Source organism: Lagenorhynchus albirostris, chromosome 4 (assembly GCF_949774975.1).
Source record: "Lagenorhynchus albirostris chromosome 4, mLagAlb1.1, whole genome shotgun sequence".
NCBI classification, from domain to species: Eukaryota; Metazoa; Chordata; class Mammalia; order Artiodactyla; family Delphinidae; genus Lagenorhynchus; species Lagenorhynchus albirostris.
Window position 1 is genome coordinate 3,119,958 of NC_083098.1, and position 21,052 is coordinate 3,141,009.

Genomic DNA, 21,052 nt, shown 5'->3' on the forward strand with positions numbered 1-21,052 from the left:
GGTCTTCCTTCTCCACCATCTTGGTCACCTTCAAGAGATTGTTAAAGAGATCTTTAGGAGATCCTTCTATCTGTCCAGTTTTTTAAAAAGTCACAAATATAATTTCATGAACTATTTAAACTGATACACACCTAGGTGGTGCTACTGTTGAAGAAAAGTGCCTTTACCTCTAGGGGATCCTGAGTATATAGCAACAATACAACTTAAATGTGCCCTTAAGCTCGTGTTAAATAGTAGAACAGCTTGTGCTCAGAAGGCACTGATAGGTCTCAAAGTCTTCACCCGTGCTCTGTCATTGACTTGTCACAACAACCAATTGAACTGAACAGGATCCTGGTCCACAAATCTTCATGATACAATCTACCCACACAGAAGAATTTCTTTACAATATCATACAAATTGTATCCAGGTCTTGGAAGAAGTTAGGTTTTCAAGCTCTGAAGACAAATTTTGCTTGTTTTATTGTTTGTTTTGTAGGTCAGTGATCAAAAAATATTTGTTGCCAACATAAATGAAAAAATGAATGAATGAACATGGGGTGTGAATGTAATACATAATTTCATAATGTCCTAACTTTTTATCTGGAAGGACTCTTTCCGTACTTTTGACAAACTCAATAAGTATCATGTATTGATGACAGTTTGCTCACAGATTCACAACTTTTTAATTGTTTCATTTTTATTCCTTTTATTTCAGAAGCTCTTGAAAAGTACATCAAGTTGAAAGTGAACCAGCTTGCTCTCGGGCAGGACCAGAGCCATGAGCAATAATGGAACAGACCTCACCACTGGTTTCATCTCCTCTATTGTAGCCATCCTTTTGTTTGGCTCAAACTTTGTACCACTTAAAAAATATGAGACTGGCGATGGTAGTTATGTTTCCTTCATTGTTAGTCTTAAATTAATTTTAAATGTGAAGTTCACTTCTTCTGTCTTTTTTAAATGATGGCTATAAAAATGAATTTTGCTGTACCTGAAGCCAAATGAATAGAGCTTAAAAAAAATCATTTGACAATGCCCATGCCATGTTATCTGACTGCTAGTCAGTATAGAATAACCTTAAGATTGTGTTTCATCATAAAGCTAGGATGGGGAAAGCCTTTTAGCCATATCTATTATGTTTAGAAAAGAAGGAAGTTAGCTCTACTGATAACACTTGTTTTGCAAACACAAATTGCCAACACAATTGATATAATAGAAAACAATTTGCACATAACACGAAATCTGTGTTTGCCTATGAGCAATGTTGACTCTGACAAACATTAGGTGAACACAGAAAACTGCACCCAGATGAACAAAGATGCACAGCAATGCACAAAACATGCTCACACACACCCCTTCACACAACCACCAGGTCTGTTACACCACACCCATACACATCTGGTGTTCAAACCCTCATTCACCACCTTCCCAATAATTCACAAGCTACAACACTTCTGACATCCATCTGCATAAGCCAACTTCAGATCTTTTTTAAGGTAAAGTTCCATATTTATTGCAGCATTTGTGAATGTCTTAACCACTTAACCAGTGTAAAACTGCACTACCATCTTTTTAGGCTCCTATCTTTTCTTAATAAGTTGTTGATGGAATTTCTGAGTGTTGTGTCCTTAGCCCCATTTTTCCCCTAAGCTCTGCAGGCTTTATCACATGATTTTACACAGTGCGGTGATGTTTAGGAACACACATGTCACTTTATGGTAGAACTGACTGTAATGTGAATTATAGGGAAGGAGAAGCAGTAGTTGTTTTTATCTACCTGCCTTTCCTGTTAAAGCCAGGAGGAGAAATTGGGGATGTTATGGTGAAAGCCTGGTGGGAGGCATTGTGTTTTCACTCCAATTTATGTCTTTTTTTTTTTCAACTTTATCTCAGCCTTTTTTCTTATGTCTTTATACCACTAAGACAATAGAGTTACAAATCCTTTCCCTCCAGAGCCTTTCTTCTTCTCCCCTTTGGAGTTAGAACAGGAATGAAAAGTGCTAAAAAAAATAACAAAAAACATACTAAGGGTTAGAGGACCTGACTTTTGGGTGTTCTACAAGAACTGTGTGATCCCAGACAAACCTTATCCACTCTTTTGTTCTCAGTTTCTCTTTTGTAAAATGAAGTTTCCTTTCATCTCTGTGTTCTTACTTTTTTGTCTTAGAGGTTAACAGCCTTTTTTTCTCTCCCCCACCGTGAGATTGAATAGAAATAGGGAAAATTTTCCAATAGAGTCAAAAGTGCTACACTGAGTTATAACTACCTTAGTATTTTTTCCAATGTCGATGTTTTCTGTATCCTTTTAATCCCTAAACCCTCCTTCTAAGCCTCAGAAAAGTACAGATACACCTCATATCACCATGTGACCTTCAAGTAACTGGCAGAGCATAGGAAGGGGAGTAGCCCTGACCTAGAAGGCTAATTCTCAGGTCTGGAATGTCTGACTCAGTGCAGACACTCAACTCCAAGTGCATGAGACCTACATATGGCCATAAAGGACTTTATGTTTATCCCAAAATGGCACATGTGATCCCCAAAGGTTTAAATTACTATCATGCTATTGTGAAGTTCTTAATGCCTTGTCTTTGGTGAGGAATGGCACTAAGTATAGCATCTGAATAAAAGTACATAGTCTTGGTCTTGCCAACATTCTTTGGTAGAAAATTTTTGATCCCTGTTAAGCTGGAATGCACAGTGTAGAGCAAGCTTTGGAGTCCAGTTGAGTTTAAATTCCAGTTTTACAGACTGTTAGCTATTTGGACAAGTTGCTTCATCTCCGGTTCATTTTCTGTCTTTGAATTAAGGTTAATTATGATGCATAGTAGTTACAAGAAATATAATAAACATGTAAAGTGCCTGGCATAGAGGCATGCAATAAATTGTGACCATTACTATAATAATTCGTTGATATTCCTAAGCGCACTAATTCCTTAGATCAGTTTGAACCAATGACACCAGTTTTTTTTTTTTTCCAGGAATGTTTCTCCAGTGGGTACTTTGTGCTGCCATATGGTTGGTTGCCTTGGTGGTCAATGTGATATTACATTGCCCTAAGTTTTGGCCTTTTGCAATGGTTGGGGGCTGCATTTGGGCAACAGGTAATATTTGATATAATTTATTCTTTAATCATTTTATGCTATGATCCAAATAAATCTGGTTCATAGTAGAAGGAAACTAAATGAACAATTTCGTTTCTTTCATTTATATGCTCCATAAATATTTTTGGTACGTTTCCTGACTCTTTCCTTTTAATGATTTCTTTCTTAGTTCCTGGTAGATAATTGTGATAGTAAAATTATTACTATATATTATATGTATAATTATATAAAATTATTATAGGAAAAATGTTTCACTCACTATCTGTTCAAGCATAACTCATGTATTAGTTTAAGTGCTCTGGTCTTTCTTTCTTTCTCTCCCATTATGTTTGTCAGAAAATATTTATTAAACAGTCGTTTCTACTACTATCATCTTTAGGACTTGTCCTTAAAAGTAGACAAACACAGACACATTATCATTTCAAAAGCACTGGCAGAAAAACAAAAGCAAACAAAAACCTTCCCTCTGTTGCCTTCTCACTGTTGCCTGAAGTTATATAACTAGAATTTACACCTTTGCTTGGCCAATCAGGAATGCTTTTCTTCTATTAATATAAATACACCCCAGGAGAGTTTTCTTCTCTTTAGCAAAGAGAATCCCAACTATCAAGGCTCTCTAGAGGCAATTTGATTAAAAGCAAATGAATTTTTAAACGTTAAAAATGTATTAGGTAACTACTTAATTTGAATCTCTACAGAATTAAGTGATTTAGTGAAGATGATGAGTTGGAGGACAAAAGAGTTAACTTTTAAATTTCCACTAGAGTTGTAATTATTATAGCTCACTTATACCTTCGTATGCTTATGATGGTCATGTCTAATGGGAGAGGGGAACAGAGAAAGCAACCATTCATCCTGCAGATCTTGACAACCACCATAGTATCTCTATTCACCCAGCAGGTCCCACTGGGAGTCAGTGGGTTAGAGTCTAGTTTGAGAACTGCTGCAGACGGGGATGCTGTAGGTTACAGTAGCTGATTGAATGTGGGGAGCAGAGGAAAGGGAGGACCCAATGGTAATGTAGGGATTTTCTCGTAAGTGATTAGGAGAGTGATGGTGTCATTGACTTGGATGAGGAAAACGGGGAAGAGAACGTGTCCGAAAGGGAAAATAATGAGTTCAGCTGGGACCTTTTGAGCTGAAAGTTCCTGGTGTTGGAAATTTCTTTTTTTTTTTCTTTTTATAAATTTATTTACTTTTGGCTGTGTTGGGTCTTCGTTGGTGCATGCAGGCTTTCTCTAGTAGTAGCGAGCGGGGGCTACTCTTCGTTGCGGTGCCCAGGCTTCTCATTGCAGTGGCTTCTCTTGTTGCGGAGCACAGGCTCTAGGCGTGTGGGCTTCGGTAGCTGTGGCTCACGGGCTCCAGAGCACAGCCTCAGTAGTTATGGCGCAGGGGCTTAGCTGCTCCGCGGCACGTGGGATCTTCCCGGACCAGGGCTCGAACCCGTGTCCCCTGCATTGGCAGGTGGATTCTTAACCACTGAGCCACCAGGGAAGCCCAGGAAATTTCTTATCGAGACTAAAACTCTGGAGAAGGTCCAGGCTAGCACTGGGAGCATGTGACTCTAGCTGATAGCTGAAATCATGAAACTAGTCAAGTACCCAAAGAAGAATATAGCAAGAGGAGGGGTGTGTTCTAGGGAAAATATTCAGAGGGCATCTAAATCCGGAAGGTCTGATGAGAAAGAGAAGCCAGAGAAAGAGAGAAACAGGGAGGGAACTGGGAGATGAAGAGATCTTGGAAACCAAGAGAGGGAACCTTTCCAGAGGAGATTGACTGAGACCAGACAGCCAGTCAAGAACTGGAAAGACGAACCATGAATTTAGTCCTGAGCACGAAGCACTGGGTGCAGGACTCCAGAAGACAAGTGGGTGAACATGGGAGAGCAAAGTCTGGGCCGTACTGGGACAGGGACATCTGCCAGCGGTTGGCCCTGGTTCGAGTCGTAGGGGATGGTCACTACCGATTTTATCATTGACCAGTTTCTGCAAAAAGACATAAAACAGAGACCTAGGCTAAGGACGAAGAGCATTGGTGCAGTTAGGCAAGGAGCTAATTCAACATTTTCTCTGTAGGATGTTGCCCTAAGCCTGGCTCTTTTAGCAGTCATAATCATGAGTTTAAATGCCAAAATATGTGGCTGTTTTATTTTTAAAATGACGAATTGTGCTTTACTAAGTTTGTCCAAATCCCATAAGCTTTTTTTTTCATTTTTATTAAATCTTTATTTTGTTTTATTTTTTAAAATTTTTATTGGGGTGTAGTTGATTTACAATGTTGTGTTAGTTTCTGCTGTACAGCAAAGTGAATCAGTTATACATATACATATAACCACTGTTTTTTAAGCTTCTGTTCCCATATAGATCATTACAGAGAATTGAGTAGAGGTCCCTGTGCTGTACAGTATGTCCTTATCAGTTATCTATTTTATATATAGTAGTGTGTATACGTCAATCCCACTCTTCCAATTTATCCCTCCACCCCCACTTACGCCCTGATAACCATAAATTTATTTTCTACATCTGTAACTCTATTTCTGTTTTGCAGATAAGTTTATTTGTAGCCTTCTTTTAGGTTCCGCATGTGAGCAATATCATATGATATTTGTCTCTGTCTGACTTACTTCACTTAGTATGATCATCTCTAGGTCCATCCACGTTGGTGCAAATGGCATCACTTCATTCCTTTTTATGGCTGAGTAATATCCCATTGTATATATGTACCACATCTTCTTTATCCATTCCTCTGTTGATGGACATTTAGGGTGCTTCCATGGCTACTGAAAATGCAAATCAAAACTACAATGAGGGGTGAGCTGTGACAAAGCGAGAGAGAGGCATGGACATATACACACTACCAAACTAAGGTAGATAGCTAGTGGGAAGCAGCCGCATAGCACAGGGATATCAGCTCGGTGCTTTGTGACCATCTAGAGGGGTGGGATAGGGAGGGTGGGAGGGAGGGAGACGCAAGAGGGAAGAGATATGGAAACATATGTATATGTATAACTGATTCACTTTGTTATAAAGCAGAAACTAACACACCATTGTAAAGCAATTATACCCCAATAAAGATGTTTAAAAAAAACACAAAAAACTACAATGGGGTATCACCTCACACCGGTCAGAATGGCCATCATCAAAAAACCTGCAAACAATAAATGCTGGCGTAGATGTGGAGAAAAGGGAACCCTCCCATGAGCTTCAGCTGAAATTAAAATAAAAATTAATTCAATTGATAAACTTGTTTTCTGTATTGGAAATAACACCTTTCTTCTGTATATTTCATCTACAGGAAACATTGCGGTTGTCCCAATTATCAAAACCATTGGTTTGGGCCTTGGAATCTTAATCTGGGGATCATTTAATGCCTTAATCGGCTGGGCAAGCTCAAGGTAACACAAAGCAAAGTGTTTCAACTATGATTCTCTGCACTCACCCTCTGGGTAAGGCCAGTGCTAAGCATGGGACTAGCTGAGAGGAATAATGCTTGGTTCCTACCCTCACAGAGGCCACTACTGGTAAGGCATACACATAACATATGCTACCTTGAATTACTATTTCCCTTAAGTTCTAAAGAAGTGATCTGACACTCTGATCAAGATAAAGTAAAGAATTGTCTCTAGGGAACAAAGCAGGGAGAGAGAAAGGACACTGATATTTACGTTCCCTTTCTATGTGTGGCAGTTTGCTGGGCGTATTATATACATTATTCCCATCTCATTTCCACAACTGTGTGAGGTAAGCGCTATCTATTCCCATCTCATTTCCACAACTGTGTGAGGTAAGCGCTATCTATTCCCATCTCATTTCCACAACTGTGTGAGGTAAGCGCTATCTATTCCCATCTCATTTCCACAACTGTGTGAGGTAAGCGCTATCTATTCCCATCTCATTTCCACAACTGTGTGAGGTAAGCGCTATCTATTCCCATCTCATTTCCACAACTGTGTGAGGTAAGCGCTATCTATTCCCATCTCATTTCCACAACTGTGTGAGGTAAGCGCTATCTATTCCCATCTCATTTCCACAACTGTGTGAGGTAAGCGCTATCTATTCCCATCTCATTTCCACAACTGTGTGAGGTAAGCGCTATCTATTCCCATCTCATTTCCACAACTGTGTGAGGTAAGCGCTATCTATTCCCATCTCATTTCCACAACTGTGTGAGGTAAGCGCTATCTTATAAGGGAACTGGTACACAAAGAAGATGAGGGACTTGCTGAAGTTCACAGAGCTAATCAGCCATGGCTCTAAAGCCCATATTCTTCCCTCTGGGGTCTGAGCCAGTGTCAGCAAACCCTGGTCCAGCTTCCCAGCCATTTTTGTAAATAAAGTGATATTGGAACACAGCCAAACACATCCGTTTAAGGAGTGTCTGCGGCTGCTTGTTCCCTATAATGGTAGAGGTGGGTAGTTGCAAGAGGCCACCTAGCCCGCAAAGCCTAAAATATGTACCCACTGGCCCTTAAAGGGAAAGTTTGCCAACCTGCAGCTCTAGAGCTGAGCTGTCCAGATCGGGTCACCGCAAGCCACATGTGGCCATGTGTATTTAAATTTAAATTAATTAAAATGTGACAAAGTTAAGCATTGAGTTCCTCGGCTGCGCTGGCCACGTGTCAAGTGCTCTATCGCCGTATCTGGCGGAAGCTGCCCTATGGTCTGGTGCAGCCTGGGAACAGCTTCATCTTCTGAGAAGATCCTTTTGGACTGCACCACCCTCGGTCAGCATTAAGATGAACGTTCAAGTTGAGTTTGGGAAAATAAATAGAAAGGGGGCTTTCACTCTAACCTTGCTTTCCGGGCCCCTCTTCCCGCTCAAAACACTACAACAACCTCAGTTATAACAAAGCCAGCTAAGTTCCAGTACATTCTTTCCTGTCCTTTCCTCATCCCCGCCCTACTTCTTACAAGTGCTATTGTCTTTTTCCTGTCCTTGCCTCCTTTCTCTGGCCCTGGGTGGTTCACAGTGATGGTCGGTGATGATCAATACAACCTCAAGACATGGGGAAAAAAAAAAAAAAGAATTTAAAGGGATGCCAAAGAGCAGCGATCTTTAACCAAGCAGTTATTGAATCTATTTCAAGTATTATACAAAGTAGCAGTCAACTCACCAGCATTCAATTACCCACTTAATCTATTTTTTCTTCCTTCTTCCTTAGTCTTAATGAGAAAGGGACTTTTCTTTTAGACAAGTACTTTTACATATACTAGCTCATTTAATCTTAAGAAACCTGTACGTGAGGTGTAATTGGAGGTGTAATTGTCCCAGTTTTAAACATGGGAAATTGAGGCCCAATAAAGATAGTTAACTTATCCAAGTCACAGGTAGGAGGTGAGGGACCTAGGATTTCAATCCAGGAATCTGACCCCGAGTCCATGGCCTTAAACACTGTGATGAACACATATTCAACAATACCTACTTTGATATGACTCTTTCCATTTCCAGGTTTGGCTGGTTTGGAATGGATGCAGAAGAGGTGTCAAAACCACTGCTCAATTACATCGGAGCCGGGCTGTCAGTAGTAAGGTACCTGGCCATTTTTAAGATTTAACTCTTCTTCCCAACATTCAGGACACTTGTTAAAGATCCTGATGTGTGGACATTGCTTTACACCCACGTCTCATCAATCAACATGATTTTTTCTCAGATTCTTCATTTACATTGACAGGCGGCATGGCTTCAGGGGACAGAAAGTATCAGCTCTGGGGTCAGGGGCCCCAGCCTCAGCGGTCAAAAGCTCTGAGACCCTGGGAAACCTTTTAGCTGCTGTGAAGCTTATTTTCATTATCTGTAATATTCAGAAAAATCATAAGACATAGCTCACAAATGAGGATCAAATGGAGTTAAAGTATTTTGCGAACTAGAAAATGCTATAAGTCAACGTTATTCTGGCTTCCTGGTGCTCTGAAATAGCCACTGATTCTCTCTTATTACTCAGGTATTCTTTGCCACTCAGTTTCCACTGTCCTGTCACGTCACTCAGCTCTTCTCAACCCGCTCACGTAACCACTCTCTCACCTGTGACAACACACACTCATGTAAATACCTGTTTGGGGATGTCTAGTTATATTCACTGTCTGAATGGAAGTGTTCAGCCCATAAAACCATCACAGAATTAGGTCACCTTAGATTCGGTCCCTTTTCCTCTCTAGACTCCATCTGTGTTTCCTGTCAGCGCCTCTCATAATGGATAGTATTGCCTGTGAAGGTTTTAGTCTTTTTTATTCTTCAGGGAAAGAACACTGTAGTTCCCTTCCTCCTGCAGTTGATGGCTTTTCTCCAGGCTCATTCAGGAACAATCTCTTTGTCGCTGAAATGTTGCCTTAGAGAGTTCTTCCAGGCCAATCGGAGAGGAAATAACATTGATTATTCTAAAATAGCAGATTCTTGACATTTTTGGTTAGAGGCAATTTTGTGTATTTTGTACAATTCACAGAGCATTCAAGCTTTGAAGAGCTCTCTCAGAAAACATTTCTTTACGCCCCAAAATGGAATGTAGAATGCCTTCGTCTTGACGTAATGATAATTTGAGGCCAATTTATCCACTCCATCAGGCTTTGTTTTTCTCCACGTTCCTTCTCCCTTTAGAAAGTGTACATTCTCTAAAATTACAAATTATTCACGTTCTATCACTTCTACTTGTGTGACCTTGGGCAGATCACTTAATTTCTCTAAACCTTGGTTTCTTCATCTGGGGATAAAGTGGGGATAATAATTGCACCAGCCTCATAGGATATTCTGAGGATTAAATAAATATGTTCAGTGCCATGTATAGGGCTAGACACATGGCTAATGCTCTATATGGTGGGTAATTTTAATTACAACAGTCACTCTTTTAATTAATAACTATTTCATGTTTGGTTACTGTTACCCCTTTGGGTCTATGTTGTCCAACTCAACAGTTAACTAGCCAGCATGTCTGGGAGTCACCCACCTTAGTCTGGATCTTGGTCTGAGGCAGGAAAAGGCAGTGATCTCTTCTGTGGTGCATCCTGGCTCTCTTCTAAGTTTCTTTTGTTGACCTGAAACAAATAGACGGCCAGATTGTCCCCAGCACAAATGGGTTTATCCAGGATCAGCAGAGAATTGCAGTTCAGGGTCTGCAACCATGGCGAGCCAGTACAAGTCCCTCACATCAAGGGAAGGAGAACGCTTTTATAGAGGACACAAGGAAGTTGGGAGGGTTATAGTAAACGAGGAGTCCATGGCTGTCCATTGGCTGAGGCCTGGCCAGGAAGGAAGAGGGGTCTGTCTCTTTCCCGTTGGGCTCTGCTATGATCCCAGGGCATGTGAGCTCCCCATTCTGCTCTCTCGACTCTATTTAACTGAGTTTTCTGTTTGTTAATATTTTTTACCCTTTACTAAAAGGAATTTCTGGAACCTTTCCATTTTAACTCCGTTAAATCAGTTTGTTCTGAAAGGAATTCATTGAAATGACTTGGAGTTTCGTAGCCAGTATAAGGAAACTTGGAATCTGGTTACATTGGTTTAGGATGTTGCTTTTCTTTTTAAAATGGAAACAATTGCTCCCATCCTCTGGACAGTCAATTGTAAAGCATTGCTAAGGTCATGTTTAGCCTTACATCTTCCCTACGTGTTATCCAGGTTAAGTATCAGTCAGTTTCCATATCCAAAACCACCCCAGGCCTCTTAAACAGCAGAGGATATAGCACAGGGAATTGTTGACAAAAAGTGTTATAAAGCCCAAAAGAGCAAAGGGAGGAGGTGGCATCACCCAAAGCCCCAGGGCACCCACCCCAGCTGGTACTGTGGGGAGAAATGTGTCTGCCTGAGCTGCTGACACCCCTGCAACCACCCAAGGCAAGATGATGCCCGACCCCACCCCACCCCCACCGCTGGCAAAGCCGGGATGAAGCACAGTTTGGGCAAATGTAGTTTTCAGTCTTCTAGTCCCCATGGTTCAGGGTGGAAGTGGAGCGGATGCCAAGAAACAAGTCCAGGACACTCTCTCAGACATGCTTCAGCGAAGATCCAGGAGTCGGAGTTCACAAGAAGACAGATTTCCTTTTCAATGAAAACAAGGCTTTGAGGACTTCCCTGGTGGCGCAGTGGTTAAGAATCCACCTGCCGACGCAGGGGACACTGGTTCGAGCCCTGGTCCGGGAAGAGCCCACATGTCTCGGAGCAAATAAGCCCATGTGCCACAACTACTGATCCTGCACTCTAGAGCGCTCGAGCCACAACTACTGAGCACACGTGCCACAACTACTGAGCACACGTGCCACAACTACTGAGCCCACGAGCCACAACGACTGAGCCTGTGTGCCACAACTACTGAAGCCCACGTGCCTAGATCCCGTGCTCCGTAACAAGAGAAGCCACAGCAGTGAGAAGCCCGTGCACCACAAGGAAGATTAGCCCCCACTCGCAGCAACTAGAGAAAGCCTGCGCACAGCAATGAAGACCCAATGCAGCCAAAAATAAATAAATTAAAATTTAAAAAAAAGGCTTTGAATTATCCTTGAATCTACTCTCCATTCTTTTCTCTACTTCCTTAACTTGCTTCCTCTGTAGAGTTGTGTTGTGAGGAAACCCAGATCTTTGATTCTAGCGGTTAGCTTTCTTCAGAGCCACAGTCCTTACGTAGAACTGCGGATCAGGCTAAACATCTCGACGTGCATGCCCCCCGGGTGCCTCCTACTCCGTCTCAGGTGGGGCTACCTGTGGAAGGGGACCCTGCCAGGTCAGGCACAAGGTCAGCCCTGCACAAACCCTGGGCTGCTGGTTCCTTTCTATTTGCCTTCAACATTTCCCAATCAGAATTACTTTTCTTACTTTAGCCTTCCCTGAACACTCGTCCTCTTCCTGCGTTCCTTCTCTCCGTAGAAGGTATTAGCCACAGTCATTCAAATTCAGAACCTCGGGCATCTTGATTTTTTTTTCCTTTGTACCCGACCCCATATCAAATCCTGTAAAATTCTTTCTGAATCTTTCACAGGTTCCTCCTCTCCTTTCCCTCGGTCCCATACTACCTACCCACCCACCCGTATACCGTAAAAATCTCACATCTCAGTTCCCTAGTTCCATTCTTTCCTGTTGCCAGTATGACTTGCTTGTATCTGCTCTCAAATCAGGACATCACTCTTCTATTTAGGAACCCCTGAAGGCCCCCCACTGGATTCAGAATAAATCTGTCTCATTAATCCAGCGTGTCCTCCACAGTTAGAGATTCAGCACTTCTTCCCAGCACAGTTTCGCCCTGGGTTGTCAGCCACTGACCCAGGATTACTTATCATACCCGACACTTCCTTCAGCCCCAAAAGCCCTTTCCTCTGCCTCCCTGAAATATCAGTTAAGATTTCCCATTCTGTATGAAGTTTTCTTGATTTTCTTCTTCCTAATTATCAATAGAATGGGTCAACCCTAAACTCCCATTGTATTTTGCACTTCTTCTGTTACCCACATTCTCAGGGTCTGTGTTGTATTATTCAGACAACCCTCTTTATCCTTAAACTATGAGATCTTGAAGGACAAAGTCTGTTATTTTCTTTGTGCACCATTTCTCCCACCATCACTATCAGACTTCGCTGCACAGTGCTTGACCTATAATAGATGCTTGTTGAAATCAGTTGTCAGTGTAGACACACACGTGAGTTTTACTAATAGTAATGTGTATAGGGTTGCAAATCTAGGGAAATTGGAAAGGTTGAAAGTATAGAGAAGTACCCTTGCGTATAACATATTGATTTATTTTTAAAGTTTCCCATGCTTTTGAAAGCATTCACAGACTCCATCATGGAACTTTGTGTTTGACACACTGTACCAAGTTCTTCAAGTCTGTAGCCCGGATGACCTTGTGACCTATTTGCCTTTATGTTCATATCCATAAGATACATCTCATTACCTTGTCCTAACTTAGTGCCACCAGATTCCCTCTTGACCTAATCGAGCTGGATTCTTCTTTCTGACTCACCCATTTCGTGTCTAGTATACAGGCTCAGACCACTGATTCCTTAGTCTTCATTTCTTCCTCATGCTCAGCACCCCATCTCCCATCCAATTTGTAGTGAAACTTCTCAACTAACATATTTTGAGATTTTATCATGTGCCAAAAAATACCCTGAGAATTTTGTAGCCATTACTATTTAATTCTCATCACAGTTCTGTAAAGTGGGTATATCTCCATTTTTTATTTTATTTATTTATTTATTAAAAAAAATTTTTGGCTGCATTGGGTCTTCGTTGCTGTGCGCGGGCTTTCTCTAGTTGTGGTGAGCAGGGGCAACTCTTTGTTGTAGTGCGCGGGCTTCTCATTGCGGTGGCTTCTTTTATTGCGGAGCCCGGGCTCTAGGCACACAGGTTTCAGGAGTTGTGGCTCGTGGGCTCAGTAGTTGTGGCACGTGGGCTTCAGTAGTTGTGGCTCACGGGTTCTAGAGTGCAGACTCAGTAGTTGTGGTGCACGGACTTAGTTGCTCTGTGGCATGTGGGAGCTTCCCAGACCAAGGCTTGAACCCATGTCCCCTGCATTGGCGGGTGATTCTCAACCACTGCGCCACCAGGGAAGTCCCTCCCCATTTTTTAGATGAAAAAAGCTGAGGGTCAGAGAGGTTAAGTGATTTGTTGAAGGGTCACACAGTTGTTTGAAGAAGCACTCTAGGGCTTTTCTCTGTGTCCTTCAAGTATATTTCTAACATATCATCCTCTATTGCTATTAGAAAAACAGATGGGTCTATACAAAGCAGAGGGTTTTCATGGTAACTTTGAGGAGAAAATGCAGTTGCAGTGTCTAATTAACATATATGTTATGTGCGAATTAACATATATATGAGCGCACACACATGCCTATTTAACAATTAAGATAGACACATATAATCAGGTTTCATGCATTCAATTTTACTGAGTGTCAGGTACTTCGAGGACCTTGAAGCAGACGGAAAATGTGGTTCCTATCTTCTATTGAATTGGAAAGTCTTTAGAAAAAAAAGATTACATGGACCTGTGGCAGATGGTCTGGACCGTGTGATGACGATTCTCAGTGTTTTGGGAATTCAGAGAAGAGGACAATAGGGGAGGACCAGCCGGGGGTGGGGCTCCCTTCTCACAGTCAGCACTTCACGTCTTCTCTAGTTTGGGTAAGAGGTGAGGACATGGTATGTCCAGCTAAGGAAGGCTCACAAGCGGGACGTACAAGCTTGGAGCAGGGGCTGGTCAGGGAAAGAAGTCCATGGGAGAATTATGTTGAGAAAGGTTGAACGGGGCATGAAGCAGAGAGCAGTAAAAATCAAAGCAAAACTTGAATTTCCTATGGAAGGGAATATGGAACCATTCACGTTTATAAAGCAGCCAAGAGACTGAACTAAGGAAGCTAACTCGACATTTTAAATTTTTGTACAAAAGATAGCATATCTGGGTTCACTAGTCTGCACTCAGCTACCTATACTATTTCAGTCTCATGTGTGCTTTGAAAACTTCTTATATTGCTTTAACTTTTGAACCATGCAAGTGTTTTTAAAAAGGAATATCAAAAGTATACCAAAGTTGTTAGTTTCCTTCAGTTAATTTAATATTTTAACACATTTTGGCGTGGTTCAAAAGTCAAGGTCAGTGAGGCATTTGTTACAAAGATACTGGACATGAATAGTCAGTGCCTTGGGAGAGAGAGGTTAAAGGGCAAAAAGGCATTAGGCTTACGTGTGTTTTTCTCTCTTAAAATATACTCTGGAGGTCTTTCCATATCAGAGCACAGAGGGCATCCTCATTCCTTTTTTGTGGCTATGTCATATTCCACCGGGTGATCATGAAGGTCGGCTCACCTGAGTGTGTCTGTGCTTGTGTTAGAGGTCCCGGAGCGGGACTGGTAGGGACAAGAGTGGACACACCTATGCCTTTAGTACATGGCCTCAGGGTCTCCTCTGCAGGGGTCACACAGTTCTGCACTCACACCAGTGGTGCTTATCTCCTCGAGTTTGTCCAATTGTGGATGTTAAGCTTTGGGGGGGGGTTGTCAATAGAACAGGTGAGATATATTATTTCAAGGTGTTTCCATTTGTGTTTTTTACCGTGTGATTCCAGGGTTAAGCATGAATAAAAAGAAAGATGGGGCCATTGACTGAAACAAGAAAATCAGGAGAAAGATCTGATTTGGGAGGGAAGCTTATGAGTCTAGCTTTTAAGCTGTTGTAATCAAAGACAAGGAGAGACGTCAGAGAGAACAGCAGTGCTGGAGAAGTGGCAGGACCCCTGAAGAGGCAGTTTGGAAGTAGTCATCGTATCATTAAGATACGATGTTTTCCCTTAAGTTCAGGCAACTTAATGTGAACCAGGGTTGTGATAAATGTCACTAAAATTTATTTTCTTTGCAGTGCTTTCATATTTTTGTTCATCAAAAGCAAAATACCAAATAACACATATTCAGTGGACACCACACCATTAATAACAGAGCATGTGAGTAGAGAATGAGAACCACCTTGATCTGAAACGTATAATTAAGACGAAAGGAAAATGCATGAATTTGAATGCAGATAAGCGGGGAATGGGGTATTTTTTTAAAATCAGGGCTATCTGAAATATTTTAGCATATTTATTATGGCTAGGTCTATGTAGCCATCAATATTTCCACAGTAAAGATGCTCAACAAATACAGAGGTCTACTTCTTTTCATTAACGGTAGATCCCTACTAGGAGATGTGCACACAAGCCCGTATATTGAAGTAACTTAAGGATTTCCGCAGTACGGGAACACTGAATACTGAGAAGGAACACGAAAATGACTTTAGAAAGGGGGAGGAAGGAGGCTTTAAAGTAGGATTGGGAGAGGGCAGGGGCCACAGATAAGACAAAGCCAGTGAAAGGGTAAATCAAATCACACGAAAGTGGGAATTAGACTTGGCTTTCTTCTATTTCTCTTTTCTGCCGTATCCCATTCCACTCAAAGGTGAAGACAGGAAATAAGTAAGGAGTCACTGTTTTGACCCTGAAGAACATAAATTAGTCTGGAATAGCAAGTCTAGGTTAAACAGGGGCAACCTTTACAAGACAGCCGCAGCACTACTGCCAGCAGCTCCACATACAGAAGTGGTTCCAGGGCAAACCGCCACGGCCATGAGCACAGACTCCAGCACCACGGATGCTGAGTGTCTCGTGCGCCTGCCCAGGGCCCAGTGCTGGCTGCCGCCACCTCCCACCCACACACGGAGGCGCTGCCTCCCTGGAAGGCGCTGCCTCTACTCTTTACTTCAAAATGAACTGTTTCTTCCCCTTCCTTCTTCCCCTATCAAAACTTTTATCAACTAAGGTGACAGAAACCTTAGTTAAATTGACACTAAAGTCAAATGATAAGTAGCTTAGGTGTTAGAGGAAAGATGTATTGATCCGTAGGCCTCTCTGATCAGGGAGATGTTTCAGAGAGAATGAAGGAGTGAGATGGGGGGAAGGTGTCTGGTATTCCTTGCCCACTTTGGGGACCCAGATACCTCCTAACCAACTTCCCTGCAAACAAAGGGGGAAGAAAGGAAAATAAATGCAACTTGGCAGAAGCCACAGAGAAGGCGAACGACCTTAGATTTTTCCATCAAGATGGAAGTATGTAAGCAAACTTAAGTTTAAAGATACATAGAAAGTATTGGTTACGATGCTGCTATACATCACGAGCTGCTCGTGGGGTGAGAAAGCATGATTGCCAAAGGAAAGCTTGACTTAGCACATAACGAAGAATTCAGATGTACAATAGTTTCTCATCTCTTACGAAAGCATTCGGAGTATGGCATGAAGGAAACTTCAGCCAGGAGACAAAGATGCTTACATTCAATAGTAGAAATATTCTGAATTTGCTCATAACTTTTCCTGACCTAGAATATTAGCTAATCTCAAAACAAGGCTGGAAATGTTTCGTTAGCTAATTTAGTTAAAGAGTCTGGATAAAAATATGCCTACTGATCTTAGGTATTCCATAGTAGAAGAGTCTAAGTTCTAATTTCTTTACAAGTTATTAAAATTTGCAAATAGAATGCAAGCATTAATAACTTTTGTTAGCTTTGACAGGTGTATCAAAATAGCCATTTAATAAACTGTGAAAAGCATTTGAACAGAGAAGTTGCCCACTGCCAGACCATTCTGAGTGACAGAGAAACAGAATCAGAAACATCTGAGTCTAGAGATGCCCACGGAATCAGTATGCAGGGTGACGTGGTCATATTTTAAAGTGCGTTTGAGAGAGAAGAGAAAAACGCTGAACATCTTCTTGTCACCAGTGTGGTTATCAGTTGAATGCTGTTTTCCTTTTGATTTTTGCCAATGTTTTCAATAGGTGGTTAACAAAACTCAAGACCCCGATCCTGAACATTCCTGGGTGGATAAACTTTCTACAGTGCAAAACCGCTTAGTGTAAGAAAAGGTTCTCTTATTCTGTTTTATATTTGGTTAATGCAAGAGTGAAGTCATATTCATCTGAGTTCAAGACGAAAATGGTAACACAAGCTTTGACTTCCTAGCTCCGTGGTAGAGAGACTTTCGGGTCGCTTGCTGAATTTTAAGGTACAGAGGGCCTTGGTCTCGGTGCTCCAAGGAATTCCTAAGCCACTGCAGTGTCTCTAGCCAATAAGTAACTGACAAAAGCAATCTCATTTTGCAGGACTTTCGCGCCTAAAGTAAAAGTAAAGTTAAAAAAGAAAAAGAAAAAGCAAAGGAAAGTAAAACCATAGGCCACAGAGTATAATGGCCAGTATGCTCCCAGCCATCCCAATCGAATTAGGTCCACGTCTCCATTACATTATCCAGGATGCTCTCCACTGGAAATCCCTCCACTCGTGTGTCAGACAGTTTTATAATCCCAAGATATTTATTGTCAAATACAGTGGAATATTTTGTGTCTGTGTAGGCCCTAGCGCCCACCCCCAATTCTTTGTATCAAGACCAGGAGAGTTAGGCTCAATGACAGCCCTTATATTTTAGGGTTTTGGGGGCTGACAGAGAAATATGAGAATGTTTATGTTTTATGTATGAAAATTTTGTATATGTTATATAAGAAATATGGATATGTAATAGTATGTAGCTTGCATTTTTCAGTTGAGGGATGTTTTAGACTTTCTGTGGTGACACCTCAAGAATAGGAGGCATGTCCTCTGTTAGTATATACAATGGCCTCACAGTGGGAAAGAGGCAGTACTGGGTGCATAATAGATGCTCAATAAATATTTGAATACATGGAATGAATGAAAGAATGAACTAACCCACACGCTTTGGAAGAAATAAATATGTTGCTATTTTTGCTTTGGAATAAAATAGATATATCAAACAAAACATTTTTCACAAAGCATTGCCTTTGTTAAGGGAATATTTGTTAAGGAGAATGTTTTCAGTTGTCTCATTGGCCAGCCTAGTCTATTACTCTGGTCCGCATTTGGGACCCTCCTCCAGGACCAGATGGTCTAGGCCTCCCCAGGATGCAGGGGTTTCCATCATGAACAGAGCTCACTGGCCGTGTGAGTACCTACAGTCTCATATTCCTTAAAACACCACTAAAATAGACTTCATTTTTTGGGGGGGCCACACCCTGCGGCATGTGGGATCTTAGTTCCCCAGCCAGGGATCGAACCCATGCCCCCTACAGTGGAAGCGTGGAGTCTTAACCACTGGACCATCAGGGAAGTCCCTAAGCATTTGTTTTCAAGCTTGGAAAGGTATGGTTTTTGCCTAAAACTCTTTCCTGTTTCATGCTATTGTTCTTTATATTAAGCCAAAGGGATTGTTGCAAAATATTATTCACCTCCCTGCCAAAACCACTGGAAACCCTTGCTTCCCGCAGATATGGCCCAAGTCTGAGGGATCAACGTGACCCTAGTGCTTAAGGCAAAACGTTTTCTTCTTACAGGAAGTAATGTTTTACCTGAAATATTCAAATGATTTTGTTAGGGAATTCCCTGGCGGTCCAGGGTTAGGACTTGGCGCTTTCACTGCAGGGGGCCGGGGTTTAATCCCTGGTCTGGGAACTACGATCCCACAGGTTGTCAGCACAAAAAAAAAAAAAAAAGTTTCTTAAATTATGTTATTAAATCAGCACTTCCCCTTGACCATGCCTAAGACATAGGCAAGTCTGTGGATCTCAGCAGTTGTTTTGAACAAACGTGTGTTTGGTCCTTAGTCTATTCTAGTCATTATTATTATCTGTGCTATTGTCACAGAGGGTTTAAAAAAGAAGCATAGGGCACGGTGTCAGTCTACAAATACTGCATAATTTAACGAGAGAGCCAGGTTTATTTATGTCACCTGTATGATGGCAATATTCTCACCTACGTAATGACAGTTTATCACGGTAATCCACTGCAGCGTCTGTAAATCATGTCCTTCCACCATTAGATGGTGGAGGACGGAAGCTGAATCACAGCAAGGTGGCGTCAGGTACCTCGACCCTGCAGGGCACTCCTGGGGCTTCTGCTTGTCACCCCACTTGAGATGGATGGGTGATTGCTACACAATGCCTTGTGATTTCCATTTTGAAGCATGCTTTTGATACGATTCCATGTGTGCGTTTGGCAGAAACATTGCTTTGGGCCCAGATGAATAGCGATTTATTTGTTTTTAAGGGGCTGCAGTCTCGCGGTAATATCTGGAATACTCTATGGATCCACATTTGTGCCAATCATTTACATCAAGGACCACAGCAAGAGAAATGATAGTATATATGCAGGGGCAAGTCAGAACGGTGAGAGGAAAAAGTTATTTTACTTTATAAATAAACTCAATACCCATGTATCTAGTTAAGAGTATAAAAAGAATGGGACTGTGGTGGGTACTGGTACATAGATTTGTCGATGAAAATTCAATTAACAGTCAAGTTAAGAAGCGAAAAAAGGGAATTTTATCTGAGCCAAACTGAGGATTATAGCCCAGGAGACAGACTCTCAGAAGCTCTGAGAACCGTTCCGCCTGTTAAAAGGCAAACGCACTGTCACATACTTTTCCGAGACAAAGGATCGTACATCAAAATGACGTACCGATATTTTACGTAAAGTTCACCAAGGACACATAGTCCACCGTAAGCAGCTGCAAAGGAGCAGCAGGTCACCATGGCCCGCTGCAGAGCTGGGAAAGAACAAGTCTTTTAAGAAGTTGTCATACATTGGTAGCATCAGGAGCAAAAAAGAAATTGATCTTTCCGGTCAGGCAAGCACTCCCATTCTGAGAAGCTCCAGTTAAAGTGTAATGCAGATGCGTACCTCACATTAGGGAGGGAGGAAGCCCAGACAGACACAGAGAGAATTTTATGTCTAGATTTTCTCGGCGTGCCTTAAAATAAAATTTCATTTCATCAGATTTGATCTTACTTTGTCATTGCAAGTGGTGAGTTAGAAGGGCACGGGAAACTAAAAATAAAGGACTGTTGGAATATTTTCATGTGATCTTTAACATACAAATAGAATCAATTTTAGTCAGGGTTCGTTTCAGCTACTTGGATCTTAACACATGGTTTCTGGCTTTGCTGCAAGATTTGGAGATTATTTTCCAGTTTGATGATCTCTAGGAAAATATGTATTCTTCTTTAAAAAAAAAAAAAACAAAACCCTGAAGTGTAGCACATAGTACTTTAAAATCAAATAAAGGTCAAAATACAGCCTGCTTAGTATATTATTTTTCGAGCACAGAGTAACGCATTGAAAGGCCCAATGTAATGCTGCCAGATTATCTCAGTTTCTAACCCTAGAATTAATCTCTCAAGACGTCACTTCCACACAGTGTGCAACAGCCTTCTGCAGGCTCCAAGGAGGTGAGAGTGTCTAATTCAGGATCCTGTGATTATACTGAAACGTGGCTTACACCCACGAAACGATAAAAGAATGATATCGTGGTTAAGACAGTTCTACATCCGTGGCACAGGAAATGAATGTCATCTGTGATCCGATAAGGGAGACTTCTGGAGGGCAAGTCATGAGGGAAAGATTGATGGAGAAGCTGGGATTTGAACTCTAAATGAGCAGATACCATGACTACCATGGTCTGTTTCTTCCTTTT

At 41.6% G+C, this 21,052-nt stretch overlaps 1 protein-coding gene across 1 annotated transcript in view; it reads left to right on the forward strand.

Moving 5' to 3' along the window:
- Positions 1 to 759: 759 nt before the first annotated feature.
- Positions 760 to 21,052, forward strand: part of TMEM144 (transmembrane protein 144) — a 34,453-nt gene continuing 14,160 nt past the window's right edge. The window contains exons 1-7 of the mRNA XM_060147079.1: positions 760 to 868; positions 2,960 to 3,082; positions 6,377 to 6,476; positions 8,531 to 8,611; positions 15,409 to 15,490; positions 17,352 to 17,428; positions 19,627 to 19,745. Of these exons, the coding sequence (XP_060003062.1) occupies positions 760 to 868; positions 2,960 to 3,082; positions 6,377 to 6,476; positions 8,531 to 8,611; positions 15,409 to 15,490; positions 17,352 to 17,428; positions 19,627 to 19,745 (691 nt within the window). The remainder of the gene's footprint in view (positions 869 to 2,959; positions 3,083 to 6,376; positions 6,477 to 8,530; positions 8,612 to 15,408; positions 15,491 to 17,351; positions 17,429 to 19,626; positions 19,746 to 21,052) is intronic.